A 27,881-nucleotide genomic window follows, 5' to 3' on the forward strand; every position below is an offset into this window, starting at 1 on the left:
TCCACCACTCCACCAAGCCTGGTGTCATCAGCAAATTTACTAGCCCACTCTTCAGCCCTCTCTTCCAAGTCATTGATAAAAATCACAAATAGCACAGGACCCAGCACTGACCCCTCTGGTACATTGCCTCCAGTCTGAAAATTTTCCTTCCACCACCACCTTCTATGATACAGCCAGTTACTTAACCAATTGGCCAAATTTCCTTCTATCCCACACCTCCTTACCTTCTTCATAGCCTGCCATGAGGAACCTTATCAAACGCCTTACTAAAATAAGAAATGATACGCTTAGTGTTTCAGGGCAAGTCCTTCTTCAGAATTAAAAAAAGTAAAAATGTTAATAGAAACGGGACAAAAAAACCAGCAAGGGAAAGATCTAATGGATACTCCCAACACTGAGGGGAAATATTGGTGGGATAACTGGGAACCCGCTTTTCAATTTTAAATAGAAGTTGTGAATGAACACAGAAAATATTGCAGACATTCAGCAGGTAATGAGAGAAGCAGAATTAACATTCTGCTCTCAGATGGATGCTTCCAAAGTTGCAGATTTGGAAGATGAAATGATCCTCTGAGAAAACGGAGAGTAGGAAAGAAACAAGGAAATGAACAATCAGCTCATAATGAGAGAATGGGAAAACACAAAATCTGCACATCAGCTCAGAAATTGAAAGAGTAACTGTTTGACAGGACAGTTTTTAAAAAGGGCGAAAGCAGATCCTCTGACATCCTCCCAAACAACTGAAGAGCCAACATGTATGACAGCAAGTGAGAAATACAGCGTGCAAACCTGATATTATGCTTTACGCAATTCAAGATGGATAAAGTACTTTACAGTCAATGAAGTACATTTGAAGAATAGTCACTGTTGAAATGTAGGAAACATAGCAGCCAATTGGAACACAGAAAGCTGCTACAAACAGCAATACGACAATAGTAAAAAAAAAGGAAATGCAAGAAATATGCAGCAGGTCCAGCAGCACCTGTGGAAATGGAAACAAAGTTAATGTTTTCAATCCGTAAGACTTCTTCAGAGTATTATGACAACCTGTGTCAGTAACAATGATAGACAGATAGCCTAGGCCACCAGGAGAAATTCCACTGCTCTTCTTCAAAGTAGTGTCATGTGATCTTTTATATTCACAAAGCTGAGACTATCCCTGTCCTTTAACACTAAAACTGAAGGATGACATCCTCAATGATGCAGCATTCCCTTAGTAATACACTAGAGTGGAAGTCTAGATTTTTGTTCAAGTCACTGACATGGGACCACTGAGCTGGTGCATGCCAGTGGGAGAGAGACTGCAGCTGGAGTGAGATTTTAGCCAGAGTGAGAGTATCGGGATTTTGGAGCTGAGTGGGGATTCGGTGCTGAGTGGGAAAGAGATGCTCATCTTTGGGAGAAGCAGAGATGTAGACCCGTGAGGGAGACTCAAGGGCAAGTGAAAGGTAAAAGGAAATCTACAGTGCCATCATAGTCAGCACGTAGATGGTTGGCTGGTGACTGGTAAGTAGGTTTTTCTTTTCTTTTTTCTCTTGGCACTGTAGTTGTTGGACACTACAGTAGTATTTCCATGTAATTTCTGTGGTTTATAGTTTGCAAAGATTATGATCATTAGTAGCGAGGAGCAGGAAAGAAGAATTGGGTATAATCTGAAACATCTCTCAAAAGTTTAATTTAAAGGGGTAAGACACGACAGGAGAGCTCCAAGCCTTGGTTTGCTCCTCTTGGCAGGCTGGGGACAGTTCCAGTCCCCCAGATCAGCATGTGTGCAGGAAGTGTCTCCAGCTACAGCTCATGGAAGTTCGAGTTTCAGAGCTGAAAGACAGCTGAAGACACTGTGGAGCATCTGCAAGTCAGAATATCATGGCTAGCACAACAGAGAGGTGGTCACATTGCTGGCTCAGACTCCGAAAGCACAAAGGGAATGGGTGACCACGGGGCAAGCAAGAGACATAGGCAGGTAGTGCAGGAATCCCCTGTGGCCATTCCCCTGCAAAACAGATATACCCTTTTGGATACAGTTGAGGGGAATGAGCTCTCAGCGAAAGCAGCAGCAACCCAACTCGTTGCACCATGGTTGGTTCAGCAGCAGAGGGGAGGAGTAAAAAGTGTGCCAGTGCAATAGTTATAGGGGACTCAATTATAAGGGAAATAGACAGGTATTTTTGTGCCACAAATGCGACTCCAGGATGGTATGTTGCCTCCCTGTGCGAGCATCAAAGATGTTTTGGAGCGGGTACAGGACATTCTGGAGGGGGAGGGTGAACAACCAGTAGTCATGGTACACATCGGGACAAGCAACATGGGAAAAAAAAGGGGATGAGGTCCTAAAAAGCAGAATACAGGGAGCCAGGAACAAAGTTAAGAAATTGGACCTTAAAAGGACCTCAGGATTACTACCAGCACCACCTGCTAGTCAGAGTAGAAATAACAGGATATGTCAGATGAATATGTGGCTGAAGAAATGGTGTCAGGTGGAGGATTTCAGATTCCTAGGCATCAGGACTGGTTCTGGGGGAGGTGAGACCTGTACACACTGGATGGGTTACACCAGGGCAGGACTGAGACTGTCATGAGGGAATGTTTGCTAGAGCAGTTGGGAGGGTGTAAACTAATATACCATGGGGTTGAGAATCTATGTAAGGCGTCAAAGAAGGAGAGAGCAAGGACAAAAACAAAAGGCAGAAAAGGAAATAAGAAAAGTGTTAGGCAAAGACAAAATTCAAACAGGGCTATGGAAAAAAATATTGGGAGTGAGAGAAACAATGTTAAAAAGACATGCTTAAAGGCTCTTTGCCTTAATGCGCAGAGCATCCGCAAAAAAGTGGATGAACTAATCGTGCTGATAGATGTAAAGAGGCACAATATAATTGGGATTACGGAGACATGGCTGCAGGGTGACCAGTAATGGAAACTGAATATCCCAAGGTATTCAGTATTTAGGCAGGACAGGTATAAAAGATGGTGGAGTGGCACTACTAGTTAAAGAGGAAATTAATACAATAGTGAGAAAGGATATTAGCTCTGACATTAGTCAGAGCTCAGAAATACCAACGGACAAAAAAAATTAGTGGGTGTCATATATAGAACCCCAAACTGCACTGTTGATATTGGGAATGGCATTAAACGAAATTACATTTGTATCATAAGGAAACTTTGGTGATCATGGGTGATTTTAATCTGCACATAGATTGGGCAAATCAAATTAGCCACAATGCTGTTGAGGAGGAATTCCTTGAGTGTATATAGGATGGTTTTCCTGGAGCAATCAACTGGAGAGCAGGCCATTTTGACTTGGTACTATGTAATGAGAAGGGAATCATTGCCAATTTAGCTGTACAAGACCCCTTGGGTCTACCATAACATGATAGAATTTTCTTTAGCAAGATGGCATGTGCAGTAGTTGATTTGGAGACGAGGCTGCTGAATCTCAATAAAGGAAACTATGAAGATAGGAGGTATGAATTGGCCCTGATAGATTTGGAGAGAGTTACTTAAAGGGATGACAGTGGTTAGGCCATAGCAGATGTTCAGTGAATGCCTGGGGCACCTGCAGCTACTGTTTATTCCTGTCTAGCATAAAAGCATCCAGCCCAAGGAAGAAGCATACAGATTGGCCGAGAAAAATAATAGGTTTGAGAATCGGGAACAGTCTAGAATTCAGCAAAGAAGGACGAAGAGATTGATTAAGAAGGGAAAATACAGTACGAAAGTAAGCTTGCAGGGAACATAAAGACTGACACAAAAAGTTTCTATAGATAAGTGAAGAGAAGGAGGTTGCTGAAGACAAATGTAGGACCCCCACAGACAGAAACAGGGGAAATGTATAATAGGGGACAAAGAAATTGCTGACCAATTCAATACATATTTTGGTTCTGTCTTCACAAAAAAGGATATCAAAAGTGTTGGAGAATGCAAGATTTAGTGAGAGGGAAAAACCGATTGAGACCAAGATTAGCAGAGAAATGGTGCTGAAAAAATAGATGGGATTGAAGGTGGATAAACCCCCAGGGCCTGATAATCTACACTCCAGAGTACTCAAGGAAGCGGCTCCAGAAATAGCTGATGCTATGGTGATCATCTTCTAGAATTCTATAGACTCTGGAACAGTCCTTGCAGATTGGAGGGTAGCTAATGTCACTCCAATATTCAAACAGGGAGGTAGAGAAAAACAGAGAATTATAGACCAGTAATCTTAACATTAGTAGTGGGGAAAATTCTCGAATCTAATATCAAGGACTTTATAGCAGAGCATTTAGAAAGCAGCAGCAGGATCAAACAGAGTCAGCATGGATTTATGAAGGGGAAATCATGTTTGACAAATCTGTTGGAATTCTTTGAAGATATAACTATTAGAGTTGATAAGGGGGACCAATCGACATGGTATATTTGGACTTTCAGAAAGAGTTTGACAAAGTCCGACATAAGAGATTATCGTACACGATTAAAGTGAGTGGAATTGGGACAAGTGTACTGGGATGGATAGAAAACTGCTTGGCAGAGAGGAAACAAAGAATAGGAATTAATGAGTCCTTTTCAAATTGGCAGGCAGTAACTAGTGGGGTACCACAGAGATTGGTGCTGGGACCCCAGCTATTCACAATATATATATATAAATGATTTGGATGAGGGAACAAAACGTAACATCTCAAAGTTTGCAAATGATATCAAGATGGGTGGGAGGGTGAACTGTGATGAGGATGCAGAGATCTTGCAGCAGGATCTGGAAACGTTGGGTGAGTGCGCTAATCAATGGCAGATGCAGTATAATTCAGAAAAACATGAGGTTATTTACTTTGGAAAACAAGAAGGCAGATTACTATCTGAATGGCTGTAACTTGGAAGTATGCAGTGGGACTTGGGTGTCCTTGTGCACTAGTCACTGAAGGTAAGCTTGCAAGTGCAGCAGGCAGTAAAGAAGGCAAATGGCATGTTGGCCTTCATTCCAAGAGATTTCAGGAGAAGGGATGTGTTGTTGCAATTATACAGGACTTTGGTGAGGCTGTGAAGTTGTATGAATGAAGTAGTGGCATGATGGGAAAACTGGTCAAGTATTTGGTACAAAGTAAGGAAAGCTGATCAAGCTATTCCAAAATGCCAGATCTCTGTAAGACTTGATAAGACTGATTCTGCATAACCTAAGACATGAATAAGACCGGAGAAGGTCAAGACCTGATAAGGCTGACTCCGCAAAACCTAAGGCTGTATGAGTAAGACAAGATAAAGGATGAAGGAGTCACTGACCTTCTTCTGTTCTATCAAAGGACAAGATAAAGATATGAATGATGAGACAAAGAGTTCGAGGAGGTCTGCAATTGTACTATGATTTATGACATTGCTTATGACGCTATTATTGATCAAATTCCTGAATAAGCTCGGGTCACACAAACTGATAACAAGTATGTATAAATACTGAACTGATTCTTCATGTTAGCGTGGTCTTCAGGAAGAATAAGCAAGTCGTAACGACGGCTCTCTGAACTCAAGCTTTTGTCAATACTGCATGCAGTGTTTTGTAAATAAAGACAAGTTATTTTGATGGAACGGACTTTGTTGAGTCTTTCTACCACAGTCAAGAAGCAGGAAAATTTCCACTTCAACAAGGCCACACCTAGAATATTGTATGCAGTTTTGGTGTCTTTTCCTGAGGAAGGATGTTCTTGCACTTGAGGGAGTGCAGCAAAGATTTATCAGGCTGATTCCACAGATGGTGGGATTGATGCATGAGAAGAGATTGACTGGGTTAGGATTGTTTTCGCTGGAGTGTTCAGATGAATGAGGAGGGATCTCGTGGAGACTTAAAATTCTAACAGGACTAGACAGAGTAGATGCAGGGAGGATATTCATAACGGTAGGGGAGTCGAGAACTAGGGGTCACAGTCTGAGGGTTCGGAGTAAGCCATTTGGGACGGAGGAGACATTTCTTCACCTGAAGAATGATGAGCCTGTGGAATTCATTATTCATGTATTCAAGAGGCAGCTAGATATAGCACGTCGGGTGAATGGGATTAAAGGTTATGGGGAGAAAGCAGGATTAGGTGCTGGGACGTTAGGAGTAAGTACCATTAAGAGTTGGACGATTAGTCATGTTCATAATGAATGGCGGAGCAGGCTTCAAGGGGCCAAATGGACTCCACCTGCTCCAGTCTTCTATGTTTCTATGGGGCTTGAACCCACAACCTTCTGGCCCCTAGGCAAGAGTGCTTCTTAATTTCAAAAGGCAGATGTATCAATGGGGATTTTTCTTCTCTTTTGAACTCAAAGAGGTCACATGAATACATCAATGGAGATGTGCAAGAAAGGATCAAATCACAAAAATGATCAGTGTAATTTTGATCAGCCATCAATGGTCATCTGCTTCACAAGACTTTACATAGCACAACCGAATTTAAAATGCAGCAATTGGTTTTGCAAATCAGAAAAATCAGCAGTAATGTGTGGGTGAACAAATAAGCTAAAAAGTGAGAGGGCCTCAGGGAAAACTACACAAAGAAGAAGGCAGGTAAATGAAAGGAATAGGTTATGCCTCCTTCTCTTTACACTGTTCAATTTTTAAAGTGAGCTGCTCTGAACTTGTAGCTTTCCTTGTTTGGTGACCAGTGATACTGGGACTTGATGGTTTGAGTCAGCCTTTTGGCTAAGATCAAGTGTAGTATCGACATGCTGCACTTGGTTGAAGTCATTAGGTTACATTTCAGCTTCATTTGAAGCAATTTTTTCAAGCGGCATCTTGGCCTTTTGGCTAAGATGCAAATAAGATCAAGCCTTGGAGGAGGAGCTACACCTACTCCAATCAGCTTGGATCATGTAGATCAAGCCCAAGACAGGAGGTGAGAGCCCTGTCTTGTCAGCTTGGATCGGGAATGTCCCAACTTGTTGGGACTCTGAATTGGCTTTAATTTGACTTGATTGGATTGGAATAAAGTAAACAAAAAAAAATTCAATTTTTAAAGTTTGCCAGTGTGCAGCATTGATGAACAGATACAAAAGAAGCAAACTGGCCGCCGGCCTCTGGCAATGCTAATGCATAACCACCTGCTTCAAGGGCATCTGTTTTGCCTGTGGCAAGTCAGGGGGCTCATAACACCAACGTACCTCCATTGTAGGGTTTTGGATGCAAAATTGAAAAGAAATGATTTTGTGTTGTGTCATGTATTCTTGCTTCTCTGTCCATGCAATGACTTTGTTTCTGAAATAAGTACTATTCAGAATAACTTCTGGCAAATATCTACACCTGCACAGACCAGCTGACAACAGTATTAGCAGACATTTTTAACCTCTTTTTACAATAATCTGAGGTCCCTATCTGCTTCAAGAAAATGACCATCAATCTGAGTACCAAAGAAAAGCCAGGCTGCATGTCGTAATGACTGTTATTCAGTGGCTCTGACATCCATCAATATGAAGTATTTTGAAAAATTAGTCATGGCCCTAATCAATTCCGGCCTCCCAAAATGCCGAGATCCACTACAGCTCACCTATCACCATAACAGGTCCACAGCAGACTCCACCAAGCTGGCCCTACCCTCAAACCTGGAACACCTAGATAATAAAGAACAAAACAGCACAGGAACAGGCCCTTTGGCCCTCCAAGCCTGCACCGATCACGTGTTCCTAACTAGACCATTCGTTTGTATCCCTCTATTCCCAGTCTGTTCATGTGGCTAAGTCTTAAATGATCCTAGCGTGTCTGCCTCAACCACCTTGCTTGGTAGCGCTTTCCATCCCCCGCATATCTGTATTGAACCTTGCCCCCCCCTTACCTTGAACTTGTGACCCCTTGTGTTTGTCATTTCTGACCTGGGAAAAAGCTCCCAACTGTTCACCCTATCTATGCCCTTCATAATCTTATAAACCTCTGTTAGGTCGCCCCCTCAACCTACACTTTCCAGGGAGAACAACCCTAGTTTACTCAATCTCACCTCATAACTAATACCCACCATACCAGGCAACATCCTGGTAACCTTTTCTGCACTCTCTCCAAAGCCTCCACGTCCTTCTAGTGGTGTGGCGAACAGAACCGGACACAGTATTCCAAATGTGGCCTAACTAATGTTCTATATAATTGTAACATCATATGCCAACTTTTATATTCTATGCCCTGTCCAATAAGGGCAAGCATGCCATATACCTTCTTCACCACCTTTTCCAGCTGTAATACCACCTTTAAGGATCTGTGGACTTGCACACTCAGATCCCTCTATACTCCAGATGGTCCTGCCATTTATTGTATAGCTTCCCCCTGCATTAGATCTACCAAAATGCATCACTTCACATTTATCTGGATTAAATTCCATCCAAGACATTTATGTCAGACTCCTATATATTGACTACCGCTCAACCATAAACACCATTATTCCTATGAAACCCATCTCTAAACTCTGTGGCCTCGGGCTCAGTTCCCCCCTTTGCAACTGGATCCTAGACTTCTTAACCCTCAGACCGCAATCAGTAAAGATAGGCAACAATACCTGGTCCACGATCATCCTCAACACCGATGCCCCAAAAGGCTATGTCCTCAACCTCCGACTATACTCCTTTTATATCCATGACTATGTGGCCAAATTCCCTTGAAATTCAATTTTCAAGTTTATTGATAACTCCTTCATAGTGGTTAGATCTTAAATAATGATGAGATGGAGTTCAGGAAAGAGAGAATCTGGTGAACCGGTGCAACGATAATAATCTCTCCCCCAATATCAACAAAATGAAGGAGATAATTATTGATTTCAGGAAGCATAGCGGAGGGTGTGCCTCTGTTTACATCAATGGTCGAGAGCTTCAAGTTTTTAGGTGTCCTGATTCCTCCATGCCAACACTATAGATAAGCCCAGCAATGCTTCTACATTCTCAGAAGGCTAAGGAAATTTGACATGCCTCTCACTAACTTTTACATATGCACCACATTGAAAGCATCCTTTCCGGATGAATCATTTGGTGTGGCACCTATTCTGTCCAAGATCACAAGAAACTACGAAGGGTCATGAACAAAGCCCAATTCATTACTCACCAGCCTCGCATCCATCGACACTGTCTATACTACCAGTTGCCTCGGGAAAGCAGCCAGCATAATTAAGGACCCCACACACCCCAGACACACTCTCTTCCATTGGGAAAAGGATAAAAAAAGTCTGAGGGCTTCTACCAACTAACTCAAGAACAGTTGCTTCCCTAATGCCATCAGACTTTTGAATGGACCTACCACACATTAAGTTGATATTTCTCTACACCCTAGCTGTGACTGTAACACTACATTCTGCACTCTCTCCTTTCCTTCTCTATTACGGTGTGTTTTGTCTGTAAAGAGTACACAAGAAACAATACTTTTCACTGTATATTAATACATGTGACAATAATAATCAAAATACAAAAAGATGAACAGCAGTGCAAGGTAATAAGTGATACCAAGTCTCAGTACTTATTTTTGAATAAAAATGTAACAAGAAAAATAGGCAGCACCTTCTAAAACTCATCACCTGCTAAATCCTTCCCTTTGGTGAATACTGGTGCAAAGTACTCATTTAATACCCCACCCATTTCCTCTGGCTCAATGCATAGATTCCTTCCCCTGTCGTCGAGAGGACCAACCCTGTCCTTAGCTACCCTCTTGCTCTTTATATACATGTAAAAAGCCTTGGGATTTTCCTTAATCCTGCTGGGCAATGACTTTTCGTGACCCCTTTTAGCCCTCCTGCCTCCTTGCTTAAAGAACAAAGAAAAGTCCAGCACAGGAACAGGTCCTTCTGACCTTCAGGCCTGCACCGATCATGATGCCTGCCTATGCACTTATGGAGACCATATCCTTCCATTCCCATCTTATTCACATATTCATCTAGTTGCCCCTTAAATGCAGCTATCATACCTACTCCCATCACCTCCCCAGGCTGCGTGTTCCAGACATTCACCACCCTCTGTATAAAAAAACTTCCTTCACACATCTCCTCTAAACTTTTCCCTGATGAAGGAGCAGCACCCCGAAAGCTCGTGATACCAAATAAACTTGTTGAACTTGACCTGGTGTTATGAAACTTCTTGCTAAGCTGACCCGAGTCCAATGGCCGTATCTCCACACCATCCTCTAACGCTTGGAAGCATATTTTCTAACACATCCAAATGGTGAAATGTTTTAAGGCAGAAAACAGGAAGAAAAGGGTATAGAAAAGGAATCCAATAGATTACATTAGAGTGATAAGTATAAAAGGTGTTATGTTTTCAAGCTATTTCCACTAATATATATCAAAGGGAATAGCAAACATTACAAACATTTTTTATTTTTAACAAAGAAAATTACAGTACAGGAACAGGCACTTCAGCCTTCCAAGCCTCCATGCCCATGTGAGCCAAAACCTCCTAAACCTCTAGGACCATATCCCTGTATTCCTATCCTATTCATGTTTTTATCCAAACACTCTTTAAAAGTCACTATTGTATCTGCTTCCATTACCTCCCCCTGGCAGCGAGCTCCAGGCACCTACCACCTTCTGTGCAAAAAAACATGCCTCATACATCTCCTTCAAATCTTACCCCCTGCACCTCACACCAATGCCCCCGGTGATTGATTTTTCCACTCTGGAAAAAAGCTTCTGATTATCCACTCTGTCTGTGCCCCTCATAATCCTGTAGACTTCTATCAGGTCACCCTCTCAACCTCCGTCATTCCAGTGAGAACAAACCAAGTTTCTCCAACCTTTCCTCGTAGCTAAATTTCCTCCATACCAGGCAACATCCTGGTAAATCTTTTCTGTACCCTCTCCAAAGCCTCCACATCCTTCTGGTAGTGTGGCGGCCAGAATTAAACACTATATTCCAAGTGCAGCCTAACTAAGGTTCTATAAAGCTGCAACATGACTTGCCAATTTTTAAACTCAATGCCCCGGCCAATGAAGGCAAGCATGCTGTATGCCTTCTTGACTCCCTTCTCAACTTGCGTTGCCACTTTCAATGATCTGCGTACCTGTACACCCAGATCCCTCTGCTGATCAATACTTTTAAGGGTTCTGCCACATACTGTATATTTCCTATCTTCCAAAATGCATTACCTCACATTTGTCCGGGTTAAACTCCATCTGCCAGCTCTCCTCCCAAGTCTCCAGCTGATCTATATCCTGCTGTATTCTCTGGTGGTCCTCATTGCTATCCACAATTCCACCAACCTTTGTTTTATCCGCAAATCAAACCAGTTACATTTTCCCCCAAATCATTTATTTATATTACAAAGAGCAAAGGTCCCAGCACTGATCTCTGAGGAATGCCACAAGTCACAGCCCTCCATCAGAAACACACCATTCCACTGCTATCCTTTGTCTTCGATGACTGAGCCAGTTTTGTATCCACCTTGCCAACTCACCTCTGATCCCATGCGGCTTCACCTTCTGTACCAGTCTGCCATGAGGGACCTCGTCAAAGGCCTTACTAAGTCCACGTAGACAACATCCACTGCCCTACCCTCAATCAATTTTGTCACTTCCTCAAAATACTTGATCACGTTAGTGAGACCGACCTCCCCTTTAAAAAACAATGTTGCTCCTGACTAATACGTCTACTTACTTCTCAGTGGGTTAAATACTGACTCAAAGAATCCTCTCCAATAATTTTCTTACCACCGGCATTAAGATCACCGCCTGTAATTACCTGGATTATCCTTGCTACTCTGCTTAAACAGAGGAACAAAAGCAAGGTTTTAAATGAGTACTTTGCATCAGAACCCCAGATTAGGACTTGGTGGATGATGGGTGTGGGAAAGGGTGTGTAGATAGCTTGAATCATGTTAAGATCAATAAAAGGTGACATTGGGGTTCTTGAGAAACATGAAGGTAGGCATGTCCACCAACGCCTGATGGGATATACCCCAGAATATTGGGAGAGGCAAGGAAGGAAATTGCTGAGACCTTGAGAGAAATCTTTGTATCCTCACTGGCTACAGGGGAGGTCCCAGAGTATTGGAGAATTGCCAATGTTGTTCCTTTGTTTAAGAAGGGTAGCAAGAATACTCCAGGTCATTACAGGCTGGTGAACCTTATGTCAGTGATAGGGAAATTATTGGAGAGGATTCTTTGAGACAGGATTTATTCCCACTTGGAAATAAGTGGACGTATCAGCAAGAGGCAATATGGTTTTGTGAAGGGAACGTTGTGTCTCACTAACTTAATCAAGTTTCAAGTGGAAGGGTCAATTACTTGGGGGTGTAGGTTTAAGGTGCAAGGGGCAAGGTTTAAAGGAGACAAGGTGACAAAGATGATTGATGAGGGTAGAGAAATGGATGTTGTCTACATGGACTTCAGTAAGGCCTTTGACAAGGTCCCTCATGGTAGACTGGTGCAGAAGGTGAAGTTGCATGTGATCTGAAGAGAGCTGGTAAGGTGGATACAAAACTGTCTCGGTCAAAGAAGACAGAGGGTAATAGTGGAAAGGTGCATTTCTGAATGTAGGGTTGTGGTAAGTGGCATTTCTCAGGGATCAGTGCTGGGAGCTTTGCCCTATATGTATATATATAAAGTAGGACTAGGGGGCACAGCCTCAAGATAAAGGGGGGGCGGTTTAGAACGGAGTTGAGGAAGAACTTCTTCACTCAAAGGGTGGTGAATCTCTGGAATTCTCTGCCCGTTGAAGTGGTGGAGGCTACCTCACTAAGTATTTTTAAGACGCGGGTTGATGGGTTTTTGATAAGAGAGGGGATTAAGGGTTATGGGGAGAGGGCGGGAATGTGGAAGTGAGCCACGATAGATCAGCCATGATCTTATTGAATGGCGGGGCAGGCTCAAAGGGCTGGATGGCCTACTCCTGCTCCTATTTCTTATGTTCTTATGTTCTTATATATAAATGATTTGGAGGAAAATGTAACTAGTTTAATTACCGAGTTCGCGGATGACACAAAGGCTGGTAGATTTGCAAATAGTGATGAGGACCATCAGAGGTTACAGCAGGATATAGATCGGTTGGAGACTTGGGCTGAGAGATGGCAGATGGAGTTTAATCCAGACACGTGAGGTAATGCATTTTGGATGTCTAATATTGGGGCAGCATGGTAGCACAGTGGTTAGCACTGCTGCTTCACAGCTCCAGGGTCCTGGGTTCGATTCCAGGCTTGGATCAGTGTCTGTGTGAAGTTTGCACATTCTCCTCATGTTTGCGTGGGTTTCCTCCGAGTGCTCCGGTTTCCTCCCACAGTCCAAAGAAGTGCAGATTAGGTTGATTGGCCATGCTAAAATTGCCCCTTAGTGTCCTGAGATACATAGATTAGAGGGATTAGCGGGTAAAATATGTAGGGATATGAGGGTAGGGCCTGGGTGGGATTGTGATTGGTGCACGTTCGATGGGCCAAATGGCTTCTTTCTGCACTGTCGGGTTTCTATGATTTCTAATAATGGACTCTAAAATCTTGATATGACTGAAGTCAAGCCAACCAGACTATAATTTCCCAATTCCTGCCTTCCTTCCTCCATAAACAGCAATGTTAGATTAGCTACTTGCCAGCCCTCTGGGGCCCTCCCTGCCTCCAAAGATTCCTGAGAAATCACCAATGCCTCCACAATTTTCTCAGCTATCTCTTTTAGAACCCTGGGGTGTAGTCCAACCGGCTCAGGTGATTTATCCACCTTCAGCCTTTCAGCTTCCCAGGCCCTTCTCCTTAGGGATGGCCACTTCACTCACCTGTGCCCCTGATTTTCCTGAAGCTCTGCATCCACGCGACTGATGCGAAGTAACTATTTAGTTCCTCTGCCATTTCTTGGTGTCCTATTATTACTTCTCCAGCCTCCTTTTCCAATGGTCCAATTTCCATTTTTGCCTCTCTCTTAGCTTTTAACATATTGAAAAGAAAACTCTTCTTATCTTCTTTTATATTACTAGCTAGCTTACACTCATTTCATCTTCTCCCCGCAACTACTTTTTTTGTTGTCCTGTGCTTGCTTTCAAAGACTTCCCAAACTTCTGGCTTCCCACTAATCCTCACCACTTTGTATGCATTTTCTTTTGCTTTTATGCTGTCTTTGATTTCCCTCATCAGACATGAATGCCTTGTCCTCTCCTTAGCATGTTTCCTCCTCCTTGGGACAAATTTCTGTTATGTCTCCCAAATAACCTCCAAAACCTCCTGTCATTCCTGTTCCACCATCTTCCCTGCTAGGCTTCCTTTCCAATCAACTCTGACCAGCTCTTCCCTTATGTCTTTGTAGTTACCTTTATTTAATTGTAATACTGTTGCATCTGATTCCAGCTTCGACTCCTCAAACTGCAGGGTAAATTCGATCATATTGTGATCACTGCTCCCTAAGAGTTCTTTCACCTTAAGTTCCCTTATTAAGTCTGCCTCATTGCACATCATCAAATCCAGAATTGCTTGTTCCCTAGTAGACTCTGTCACAAGCTGCTCCAAAAAAATACCCATCTCTTCGACATTCCATAAATTCTTTTTCTTGAGATCCACTACCTACCTGATTTTCCCAGTCCACCTGCACATTGAAGTCTCCCTTAAAACTTATGGAATTATAATCACTGTTCCCGAAATGCTCTCCCACTGAAACTTCAAATTTAAGTTTCTTTCTACCTTCCTTGTATTTCACACTTGCTTCATGTGTCCCCGGCCTCCTAGCCTTGACAAACGTTTTATTTTTCTTCTTAACTAGGCTCTCAATATCTCTCATTATCCAATTTACTATTCAATCTCTCATTATACCCAAAACTTACCATAGTTAATCCTTCATTCTTATATGAACGTGCTAGTCCTGAATTCCTATCAACTTACATTTACAAGGCATTGACCTTGGCTCAGCGGTACCACACCCACATTCGTGTCAGAGGGCCTTGGGTTCAAGTCCCTTAAGACTTGAGCAGTTTGATACTAAACTGCAATACTGGGGGAATGTTGCAATGTCTGAAACGTGATCCCTCAGATGACATACTAAATCAATTTTGTGTTTCTCTCAAAGGCCAACACTATAGGTCCATGGAGTTTGTCAAAGAGTTCGTCCAATATCTTGGCCAACATTTATTTCTCCACTAAGACAAGTGTTAGAATTTGCCCGAGTCCTATTGTTAATCACATCTAGATGATGTGATAATTAGAATTTGAATCTATGTTAACATGGTAATTCGCCAGAACAATTGGAATAGAAACAATTGGGAGACAGTTGACTACATCGCACGTCAGGTGTGAGCACTGGTCAAAATAATGGAGATACCCAAGCAGTAGTGTTTAATCATTTGAGATTCTCTAGGACATCCTGTTCCTTTTGTGACAGATGTTGTTTAATGGATAAGTCATTAAGACAGCCATAATATCAAAATCTGGAGGTTGGACGAGAGTTAATTGCTTCAGTATGCATTTTAGATATGATATAATTCAAACGATACAGAAAATATCAGCAAACAACCCCTCAAAGGTCATTATTCACAGGACAGTCGGAGGTCCAACATATACAGAAGCCAAATTTGGGACTGCAAGACAAATTTGTGTAATGGACCACAGATTTGATTTATTATTGTCATATGTATTAGTATACAGTGAAAAGTATTATTTCTTGCAAACAAAGCATACCATCCATAGAGGAGAGAGTGCAGAATGTAGTGTTACAGTCATATGTAGGGTGTCGAGAAAAATCATCTTAGTGCGAGATAGGTCCAGTCAAAAGTCTGATGGCAGCAGAGAAAAGGCTGTTCCTGAGTCGGTTGATACGTGACCTCAGGCTTTTGTATCTTTGTCCTGACGGAAGGTGGAAGAGAATATGCCCGGGATGTGTGGGGTATTTAATTATGATGGCTGCTTTTCTTGAAGCAGCGGGAAGAATGAAGAGAGCTAATTAAAGGAGGCTGGTTTACGTGATGGATCGGGGTTCATTCACAACCCTTTTTAGTTTCTTGCATTGTTGGGCAGAGCAGGAGCCTTACCAAGCTGATACAACCGGAAGGAATGTTTTCTATGGTGCATCTGTAAAAGTTGGTGAGAGTTGTAGCTGACATGCCAAATTTCCTTCGTGTTCTGAGAAAGTAGAGACAGGCTTTCTTAACTATAGTGTCAGCATGGGGTGAACAAGGACAGATTGCTGGTGATCTGGACACTTAAAAACTTGAAGCTGTCAGCCATTTCTACTTCGTCCCCATTGATGTAGATGGGGACATGCTCTCCACTACGCTTCATGAACTTGGGGACTATCTCCTTCGTTTTGTTGACATTGAGGGGGAGATTATTGTTGCATCAGTTCACCAGATTCTCTACCGCTTTTCTGTACTCCATCTCATCATTGTTTGAGATCTGACCCACTATGGTGGTGTCATCAGCAAACTTGAAAATCACGTTTCAGAAGAATTTGGCCACACAGTTATAAGCGTATAAGAGTGAAGTAAGGGGCTGAGGACACAGCCTTCTGGGCATCTGTGTTGAGGATGATCGTGGTGGTGGTTTTGTTGCCTATCCTTACTGATTGCGGTCTGTGGGTTAGAAAGTTCAAGATCCAGTTGCAGAGAGAGGAGCTAAGCCCCAGGCCACGAAGTTTGGAAATGAATTTCATAGGAATAATGGTGTTGAAGGCTGAGCTGTAGTCAATAAATAGGAGTCTCACATAGGTATCTTTGTTATCTAGGTGTTCCAGATTTGACTGCAGGGACAAGAAGATGGCGCCTGCTGTTGACCTGTTGCAGTGGTAGGCGAACTGCAGTGGATCCAGGCAATCTGGGAGACTGGAACTGATTCATGCTACAACTAACCTTTCAAAGCACTTCATAATGATGGATGTCAGAGCCACCGGCCGACAGTAATTAAGGCATGCTGCTGGCTTTTCTTTGGTACTGGGATGATGGTTGCCTTTTTGAAGCAGATAGGGGCCTCAGATTGTTGTAGAGAGGTTGAAGATGTCTGTGAATAACCCTGCTAGCTGATCCACGCAGAATCTGAGTGTTCGTTCAGGTACCCGTTCCAGACCAGTTGCTTTCCATGGGTTGACCTTCGAGACGGCTGCTCTCACATCTGCAATGGTGACCTCAGATACATCCAAGTCTTGGATGTATCTGAGGTGGAGGGCATACTCTCGCTGACTTCTTGGTCAAAACAGACATCAAATGCATTGAGCTCATCAGGGAGGGATGCATTTGAGCTGGCGATTTTATATGCCTTCATCTTGTAACTAACTGAGTAACAAACTTGCATTTGGACAACATGCTTATGCCTGAATCACAAGAAACTAATTATCTGCACTTAAAAGATTTAACATACTGGTCTCAAGTTGAAGTGTTGAAATAAATGCAAATGTATCACTCATACATCAATAGTATAAATATTCCTATGGTTATATAATAGTCACACAACCTGGTTTCCTTCAGACCCAAGATAATAAAACTTGGCCTCGAGGTGTTGAACTTCTGAAGGCCCTGTGAGTTTGGACCTCAGTAGGACCGCTCCCTGATATCAAGATCTCATTAATTAGAAGACTCCAGCAAATTCTAACAGGGGTGCTAGTTGAGGCATAAATGCTTATATTTTGTGTGTCATCCTATGATAACCAGATATAAATTGAAGCAAGTTTCTTCTTGCCTCCAGGTTTTAATGTAATGGCCATCTTGATGGTTTAACTGTTAAGCAGTGAAAGATCACAAAAGGAACAGATAATCTGTTATCCCACTGGTAAGACGCAGCATGGGTTCATGAAGGGAAGATCATGTTTGATTAATTTGGTAGAATTTTTTGAGAACATTACATGGGCAGTGGATAATGAGGAACCTGTGGATGTGGTCTATCTGGATTTCCAGAGTGCATTTGACAAGGTGCCACACCAAAGACTGTGACATAAGATAAAGGTGCATGGTGTTATGGGTAATGTATTAGCATAGATAGAGGATTGGTTAACTAACAGAAAGCAAAAAGAGTGAGAGTAAATGGGTATTTTTCTGGTTGGCGATCAATGACTAGTGGTGTCCCTCAGGGGTCAGTGTTGGGACTGCAATTGTTTATGGTTTACATAGATGATTTGGAATTGGGTACCAAGTGTAGCGTGTCAAAATTCGCAGACGATACTAAGATCGGTGACAGAGCAAAGCGTGCAAAGAATGCTGAAAGACTGCAAAGGATAACAATAATCTAAGTGAGTGGGCGCAAGTCTGGCAGATGGAGTACAATGTTGGTAAATGTGAGGTCATCCATTTTGGTAAGAATAACAGCAAAATGGACTATTATTTAAATGGTAAAAAAATTGCAGCGTGCTGCTGTGCAGAGGGACCTGGGTGTCCTTGTGCAGGAATTTCAAGGAGTTGGTCTGCAAGTGCAGCAGGTAATTAAGAAGGCAAATGGAATTTTGTCCTTCATTGCTAGAGGGATGGAATTTAAAAACAGTGAGGTTATGTTACAGCTGTATAAGGTGCTAATGAGGCCACACCTGGTGTACTGTGTACAATTTTGGTCTCCTTACTTGAGAAAAGATATACTGGCACCTAGAGGAGATTCACTAGGCTGATTCCAGAGTTGAGAGGGTTGGCTTATGAGGAGAGACTGAATAGACTGGGGCTATACTCATTGGAATTCAGAAGAATAAGGGGAGATCTTATAAAAACATAAGATTAAGAAGGGAATAGATAAGGTAAAAGCAGGGAAGCTGTTTCCACTGATGGATGAAACTAGAACTCAGGGGCATAGCTTTAAAATAAGGGAAAGCAGATTTAGGACTGAGTTTAGGAAGAACTTCTTCACACAAAGGGTTGTGAATCTGTGGAATTTCCTGCCCAGTGAAGCAACTGAGGCTACCTCTTTTGAAGGCAAGGACAGATAAACTTTTGAACAGTAAAGGAATTAAGGGTTATGGTGAGCGGGCAGGTAAGTGGAGCTAAGTCCACAAAAAGATTAGCTATGATCTTATTGAATGGCGGAGCAGGCTCCTGCTCCTACTTATGTTCTTATCTAGATAATCTCAAACAGTCAAGGTATGCTGCTTGAATATTTTCATTGTTTTGACCAATACCCAACAGTTGCACTTTATGTGGGATGTAGTCAACTATGTCTTCTAGTTTCTGATCCCATTGTTCTGGCCAATTACCATGTTAACAGAAATTCAAAATCTGATCATCACATTCAGGTGTGATTAACAGTAGGACTCAGGCAAATTCTAATAACCACCCAATGAAAAACAATTATCTTGTCATTTATCTCATTGCTGCTTTTGAGACCTTGCTTTGTAGACACTCACTGCAGTGTTTCCCTAAATTTCAATCTAATTTATTGGCTGTGACTGTGAAACACATTGACCTGAAGTCATGAAAGAAGATATGCAAATCCAAGTTCCTTCTTTCCATAGAATTTGTTCACCCAAATTTAGTTGCATCTGAATTTCACGCATTTGCCACATCTTCCACATAAATTAGTCATTTATAGGATTTAAGAACTCCACTTTTAAATGTGAAAAACATATTCAAAGGTACAAATAATTACTACGGCAGAAACCTATTTTATCTTACAAAATTTGGAGTACTGTGCGCAGTTCTGGTCGCCTCACTATAGGAAGGACGTAGAAGCTATTGAAAGGGTACAGAGGAGATTTACAAGGATGTTGCCTGGACTGGGAGGCATGCCTTATGAAGTTAGGTTGAGGGAGCTGGGACTCTTTTCCCTGGAGAGACGAAGGTTGAGAGGCGACCTGATAGAAGTTTATAAAATGTTGAGAGGAATAGATAGGGTGGATTCTCAGAGGCTATTTCCCCGGGTTGAAATGGTCGCTATGAGAGGACACAGATTTAAGGTGCGGGGAGGCAAGTACAGAAGCGATGTTAGGGGTAAGTTTTTCACTCAGAGGGTGGTGAGTGAATGGAATCGGCTGCCGTCAGTGGTGGTGGAGGCGAACTCGCTGGGGTCTTTTAAAAGACTTCTGGATGAGTATATGGGGTTTAATGGGATTGGGGGTTATAGATAGGTCTATAGATTGTTAGGTGTTGATGTGATCGGCGCAACTCGTGGGCCGAAGGGCCTGTTTGTGCTGTAGTGTTCTATGTTCTAAAAGCAAAATACTCCAGATGCTGGAAATCTTGAAATTAAAAAAAAAGCACTGGATACTCTCAGCAAGTCAGGCAGCAACTGTGGAGAGAAATAAAGCCAACGCTTCAGGTCAGTGACCTTTTTGATCCATTTTATTTTTATCTGTGTGGTGATATCATGAAACAGCAGTGTAATTTACACAGAAGATTCTATGACATGGCTTTCAAATGAGCAATGGTTTATTTAATAATAGTGTGTTCCTTCTCCCACTGGCTACATGAAAAGGAAGCAAGCCAACTGGAACTTGCCAAAACAAGAAACACAAATGGGCTGACTAAGAATGGCTTTCTTTTGGATCAAAATGAACATTTAAACTTTTTAAGTTTGTAGTATAAACTAATTATCTGAAGATGAGAGTTTAAATTTCATCACGGCAGCTGGGAAGATTAATTCGATTCATCAACAAAACTTGAAATAAAAGCTATTTTATTTAAAGTGATTATAAAAACCTATCTGGTGCACTGATGTCCTTTAGGGAAGGAAATCTGCCATCCTTACTCATTTTTGCCTGTGTGGAACTCAAGCCCTACAGCAATATAGTTGACATTTAACTGTCCTCTGAAATGGCCTAGCAAGCCACTCAAGTCAAGGTGACAGTTCACAAACCGCAATCGATAAGGGATAGGCAACATCATCTCCTCCACAATCATCCACAACACTGGTGTCCTCAAGCCCTTGCTATATTCCTTTGACTGTGTGACCAAATTCCCCTCCAACTCGATTTTCAAGTTTGTTGATAACACCACCATAGTGGTGTCAGCAACAAACCAGATCTCAAACAATGATGATGGAGTTCAGGAATGGTAGAGAATCTGGTGAATTAGTGCGACAACAATAATCTGTCCCTCAACGTCAATAAAATGAAGCACAGTGGAGAACACGTCCCTGCCTATATTAATGGGGGGTGAAGTGAAAATGGTCAAGGGCTTTAAGTTTCTAAATGTCCATATCACCAACAACCTGTCTCTCCATGTCAACGCTATAGTTAAGAAAGCCCACCTTTGTCAGAAGGCCAAGGAAATTCGGCATGTCTGCTACAATTCTCAGCAACTTGTAACAGCAGCACTGTGGCACAGCGGTTAACACTGCTTCCTCAGCGCCAGGGACCCAGATTCGATTCCCAGCTTGTGTCACTGTCTGTGTGGAGTTTGCACATTCTCCTCGTGGCTGCATGGGTTTCCTCCGGGTGCTACGGTTTCGTCCCACAGTCCAAAAATGTGCAGGGTAGGTGGATTCGCTTTGCTAAATTGCCCCACAGTGTCAGGGGGACTAGTTAGGATAAATGCATGGGATTATGGGGATAGGGCCTGAATGGGATTGTGGTCAGTGTAGACTCGATGAGCTGAATGGCCTCCATCTGTGCTCTAGGATTCTATAACTTTGACAGATACACCATGCATCCTTTCCGGATGCATCACAGCTTGATATGGTTCCAAGATCACAAATAACTACAAAGGGTTGTGAACGTAGTGCAATGCATCACACAAACCAGCCTCTCATCCATTGACTCTGTCTCACTGCCTTGGGAAAGCAGCCAGCATAATCAAGGATTCCACACACCCTGGACATACTGTCTTCCATCTCCTTCCACCAGAAAAAGATACAAAAGTCAAAGGTCATGTACCAACCAACTCCAGAACAGCTTCTTCCCTGCTGCCATCAGACTTTTGAATGGACTACCTCGTATCAAGTTGATCTTTCCCTACACCCTAACTATGACTGTAACACTATATTCTGCATCCTCTCTTTTCCTTCTTTCCTATGAACAGGTATGCTTGCACACAAGAAACAAAAGTTTTCGATGTACATCAATACATGTGACAAAATAAATCAAATCAACACCATTTTCTGAATGATAGCCAAGGATGGGTATAGTGTGAAGAAAATCTTCACAAGCCCTGAATCATCCTGTTTAAGAATTTTGCTTGTGCCCTGTTCTACTCATCTTGCAGGCATGCTCCAAATGTACCTTTTATATACACAGTTCAACATCTTGTCTTTCATTAACCTCTCACCTAAGCTGATTAGTTCTGCTGACTCAAAATGAGACAATCCAGCTTCCCTTTTACAGCCTGACAATAATTTTGTTAAACCGTCATTGAAAGGGTTAATAATCAGACAAGTTTAAAAATCACATGAGCTGCAAGCTGAAGCTCAGTCACACAGGAAAAGCTATGTACAAATGACAGGTTTTGATTAAAGTAAGCCAGATAAGAGTCAAGGGCTATGCAATCGAATAATGTGCAGCTGCAGTTCATGTCTGCACATTAGAACAAGGAATAATTGCAAGGGAGGTTAAGATACCACTGGTCAGAAATATAACATCACAAGTTTTAATTGTACATTATACCTTTATGTATGCATAGTGTAACCTCAACTATGGCTGGATAGAGATAACTCCTATTCTTTTATTGGCATATGCTCATTACTTGTAATCAAAGCTGAGACTTTAATTGCCGATGTATTTCTGAATTTTTCACTCTGAATGATCTGAATGGCTTCGTTCAGGGTCCTGTAATTTAATAAATCATCTTGAAATCACTCTGTCACTTTGTTTGGCTACGTGAGGAGCATGATAGTTTTTAAATACAACAAGAAAACCATTGTAGCAGTCCCTAATATTCGTTAACCATAGGTTGCATGAAGTTTTATAACTAACCCCATTTAGAGAACACAGAAACAAAAAACAAAGAACAGCATAACAGCCCTTCAGCCCCTCCAAACCTTCGCTGTACTCCCTCTGCGACAAGGACATTCTTCCTCAGATAAAGATACCAAAACTGCATACACTACTCCAGGTATGGCCTCACCAATGCCCTATACAATTGCAGTAAAACATTCCTGTTCCTATACATAAATCCTCTCACTATGAAGGCCAAGATAGCGTTTGCCTTCTTTACTGTTTGTTGTACCTGTGTGCTTACTTTCAGCAACTGGTGCACAAGGACACCAAGGTCTTGCTGAATATCCATCTCTCTCTCTCAATTTACACCTATTCAAGTAATAATCTGTCTACCTATTATTGCTACAAAAGCGACCAACCTCACATTTATCCACATTATACTGCAACTGCCGTGCATATGACCACACACAGTCTGTTTAAGTCACACTGCAGCATCTCTGCATCCTCCTCACATATCACCCTCCCACCCAACTTTGTATTATCTGCAAATTTGGTGACAATACATTTAGTTCCCTCTTCCAAGTTATTAACATATAATGTGAACAGTTAGGGTCATAGCACAGATCACTGTGGTACTCCACTAGCCACTGGCTGCCAATCTTTGCTTACTCTCTGTGAACCAGCTTTCTATCCACCTCAAGACATTATCTGCAATCCCATGCGCTTTAACTTTACATATAGTCTGCTACGCAAGACCTTTTCAAAGATTTCTGAAAGTCTAAATAAATCGCATTCACTGGCTCTCCTTGATCAACTCGATTAGTTACATCCTCAAAAAATGTCAACAGATTCCCTTTTATAAATCCATACTGACTTTATCTGATTATATCACTGCCTTCCAAATGTTGGTGTACTGGCCTTCGTCAATCGAGGAATTGAGTTTAGGAGTCGAGAGATAATGTTGCAGCTATATAGGATCCTGGTCAGACCCCACTTGGAGTACTGTGCTCAGTTCTGGTCGCCTCATTACAGGAACAATGTGGAAGCCATAGAAAGGGTGCAGAGGAGACTTACAAGGATGTTGCCTGGATTGGGGAGCATGCCTTATGAGGATAGGTTGAGGGAGCTCGGCCTTTTCTCCTTGGAGAGATGAAGGATGAGGGATGACCTGATAGAGGTGTATAAGATGTTGTGAGGTATTGATCGAATGGATAGTCAGAGGCTTTTTCCCAGGGCTGAAATGGTTGCCACAAGAGGACACAAGTTTAAGATGCTAGGGAGTAGATACAGAGGAGATATCAGGGGTAAGTTTTTCACTCAGAGAGGCGGGTGCGTGGAATGGACTGCCAGCAACAGTGGTGGAGGCGGATTCGATAGGGTCTTTTAAGAGACTTTTAGATAGTACATGGAACTTAGTAAGATAGAGGGGTATAGGTAAGCCTAGTAATCTCTAAGATAGGGACATGTTCGGCATAACTTTGTGGGCCGAAGGGCCTGTATTGTGCTATAGTTTTTCTATGTTTCTACTTTGAGTTATGAAATCCTTGATCACAGACTATTGCAACTTCCCTAATACTAATGTTAGGCTCACTGGTCTATAGTTGCTTGTTTTCTAGCTACTTCCCTTTCGAATAGCGGGCTTACATTTGCTACCCTCCAATCTGTAGGAACCAGTCAGAGTCCAAAGAATTTTGGAAAATAACCACCAATGGATCCACATTTTCCAGGGCAACTTCCTTAAGAGCTCTGGGATGAAGATTATCAGGCCCTGGATATTTATCCACCTTCAATCAATTTCCCCAAAACCATTTCTCTCCTAACGCTGATTTCCTTCAGGTCCTCATTAAAACTTGTTTCTTAGAACATCCTTGAAATGTACAAAGGATATGGGCCTGATATATCATTCACCAGGTTTTGAAAGAACAAATGTCAAACTATAATGAACTGATGCTGGCAGAGACAACTTGTGAATGAAACATGCTACCTTGAATTAGTGTTGATACTGTGCTAAAATTGCATGTTTCTCGAAGCTCTATGAATATTTTACTCGCTTGTACTAACAACAAATAATTTTGTTCTAATGCTTGATGATTGCACACCATCAGCTTGCCCCTTGCATCATTTGACAAAACACATTGTTGACTGCTGATCACAATCTCCTGTTAGTTCTGTTTGTACTTTGGCCAGTTTTCCTCTCTGCACTTGTTCAATCGAGAATGCTAAATAAATAAATAAATAACAAGCCTTGCTGAACTTGGGGCCAGTTATGTATACTTCCATTGTAGTACATCAGGCACCACAGATACACAATACACGCCTACAGCAAGGGCAGGAACTCAACTCCCCTACCCTCATTCCATACAGTAACCGGTAGTATGAACAAAGGCTTGGTCATTTAGGTTTATAGATAGACGTGAATCCTCCATTAACAGTCCGACAAACAAACAGTGCAGCAAGTTTCCACAGATGAGTTAAACATCGGTGCTTGTGCCCTGTCCTTGACATCAACTGAACCCAGGTGATTTGACATCACATGAATTAGGATCAGGATTAGGCCATTTGGCCTCTTGAGCCTGTTCCGCCATTCAATAAGATCTTGACTGATCTGATTGTAACTTCAACTCAACATTCCTGTCTACCATCGATAACCTTTCACAAATCCATCCAGCTCTGCCTTAAAAATATTCAAAAGACCCTGCTTCCACTGCTTTTTGAGAAAGGGAGTTCCACAGACTCATGATTCTCAGAGAAAATTTCTCATCTAGCTTGAATAGATGACTTCTTTTTTTTAAGCAGTGAACCCTAGCTCCAGGTTCTTCCACAAGAGAAAACATCCTCTCCATATCCACCCTATTAATAGCTCTCAGGATCTTAAAGATTTTGATCAAATTACCTTCTCTTCTAGGCTTGAAATGGATACAAATCTAACCTTTCCTCAGACAACCACCCTGCACATTCCTGGTATTAGTCTAGTAAACCTTCTCTGAACTGCCTTTAAAGCATTTACAGCTTTCTTTAAATAAGGAGACCAGTACTGTACACAACATTCCAGATATGGTCACACCAATGCCTTTACAAATGAAGTAGAACCTCCCTATTTTTGTAATCAATTCCCCTCACAATAAATGATGACATTCAATTGGCTTTCTTAATTGTTGCTGTACCTGCATACTAGCATTTTGTGATCTATGCACTAGGATGCCACAGATCCCTCTGCATCTCAGAGCTCTGCAATCTCTCAGCATTTAGAAAATAAGCTTTTTCTTATTCTTCCTATCAAAATGAACAATTTTATATTTGCCCACATTATTCTCTAATTGCCAGATTTTTGCCCATTCATTTAACCTATGTCCCTTTGTAGCTTCCTTATGCCCTCTTCACAATTTATTTTCCTCCCTATCATAATGTTGTCAGCAAATTTAGCAGCCATACCTTCAGTCCCTCCATCCAAGTCAGTTACATAGATTTTAAAATGTTGACACATCAGCACTGTCAAACACCACTCGACACATCCTGCCAACCAGAAAAAGATCCATTTATGCCAACTCTCCATTTCCTGTTGGCTAGTGCATCTTCAATCCATTCAAGATCTTGCCTCCAAAACCATGAACCTTTATTTTCCACAATAATCTTTGATGAGGCACATTATCAAATGGAAATTGTACAGTACATCCTCTGGCTCCCTTTACCAAAGCACATGCAACTCCTTCAAAAGAACTCCAATAAATTATTTAAATATGATTGCCCTTTCACAGGACCATATTACTCTCTGCCTGATTGCCTTGAATTTTTCCAAAGATGTTATGACATCTGTAATAATGACTGCTAACATTTTCCCTATAACATCCCTCCCTAAAAGCAAGGCCTTGAATTTGTCAGTCTCAACCACATACATTATTTTAAATGTTAATAAACACATTTAAAAATATCTAGCAAGAGCAGAGTTTCCCACAACAGTTCAATGGAGCAAGGGATGATCAAATCTTTCATCTTTGTGGGAAAATGTGTATGCTTAACCCATGTTCCCATATACCCCACATATATTTTGAAACTAGCAGATTTGATCATTCCAATTTAAGATTTAGCTAACAAGAGACAGTGTTGAAAACAGCCAAACTCTCAGCCCAGGATATACCAACAGAACAAACAAGTGAATAAGAAATAGAAGCACGCACAGACTGAGATGCTTTGACTTCTAGGGCTTGATTGCCATAGTTGATCATCCCTACAATGCTGGTTAAGTCCCTACTGCAGGCTTGCTTTACCTGTTGAACACGTTGTCACTGGCAGCATATTTCTCCAGTCTGGAAAGGGGGGTCATTTCATCTTGATTTGCCAAATCCAAGAATGAGGTTATCCGTATTCCATCACAGTCTGAGCTGTATTCATCAAACCCAACTGTAAGCCAAGAATAAACAGTGTAGATCATTATCATTTCAAACAAAACCTAGGCAAAACAGCCAGTGCCTGATGTCTAAATAAGATGTAACAAAGGTTTGCACAATGCAGCACATCAACTAGTTAATGATACAAAACAAAAAAGAGGCATTGCATCATGAAGGGATGTCTAAAATCAAGAAGCAATCTGCCAAGTATACTCATTACAGAGCATTGGGGGTACTTTACCTGTCCCTCATATCTATGTAATTCAGAAAGGACAGGAAGCACAAGGAAAACACAATACTGGGGTTGGCACATGGGGTGTGTTTGCAATACAGAAATAAATCCTAAATACTTTAATTAAGGATGTCCTGGTATCTGGAACTGTGTTGAAAGCTGAAATAAATGCTAAATCGCCTTCCACAGCACATGCTGCTCAGTTGTCTCTGAGCAAACAGATTGCCACAACTTCCCAAGACATCTGTACACATACAGCAATCAAGTTAATTATCTGATTTTAAATGTCTGTGACGGGGATAGTAGAAATCAAGCATTGGTTTCACAATGGCCTTCCCCTGCAGCAAGATCAATTGATATTGCAATATTTGATCTGTTAACTTCTAACTCTCAGTGCATGAACCAGCTAGTACCGCCAGATTTAAAAACACCCTGCAGATATAAACCCTTTCTTAAAGCCCCAAAATTAATTACATTTTGAAGCGCAGTCACGTCAGAAACCCAACAGCCAACAGCCACACAGCAATAGCCCAAAAACAGACAATAAATGACCTGTTTTATTTTTACAACCCACTGAAAAATCAGACAGCTCCCAATATCACATCTCGATCAAGATACGACACCTGACAA

General features: G+C 41.8%; 1 protein-coding gene across 2 annotated transcripts in view; it reads right to left on the reverse strand.

Moving 5' to 3' along the window:
• The window catches only part of ppp4r1l (protein phosphatase 4, regulatory subunit 1-like), a 150,316-nt gene that overhangs the window by 117,835 nt on the left and 4,600 nt on the right, over nt 1–27,881 (reverse strand). The window contains exon 3 of one of the 2 annotated variants that reach the window (XM_080205091.1): nt 26,900–27,032. In XM_080205091.1, coding sequence (XP_080061217.1) covers nt 26,900–27,032 — 133 coding nt within the window. Of the gene's footprint in view, nt 1–26,899; nt 27,033–27,881 lie in introns of those variants that run through there. The other variant, XM_080205092.1, reaches the window with a different exon arrangement.

The sequence above is a fragment of the Carcharhinus amblyrhynchos genome, chromosome 16 (genome assembly GCF_965287045.1).
Source record: "Carcharhinus amblyrhynchos chromosome 16, sCarAmb.v2.hapA, whole genome shotgun sequence".
NCBI classification, from domain to species: Eukaryota; Metazoa; Chordata; class Chondrichthyes; order Carcharhiniformes; family Carcharhinidae; genus Carcharhinus; species Carcharhinus amblyrhynchos.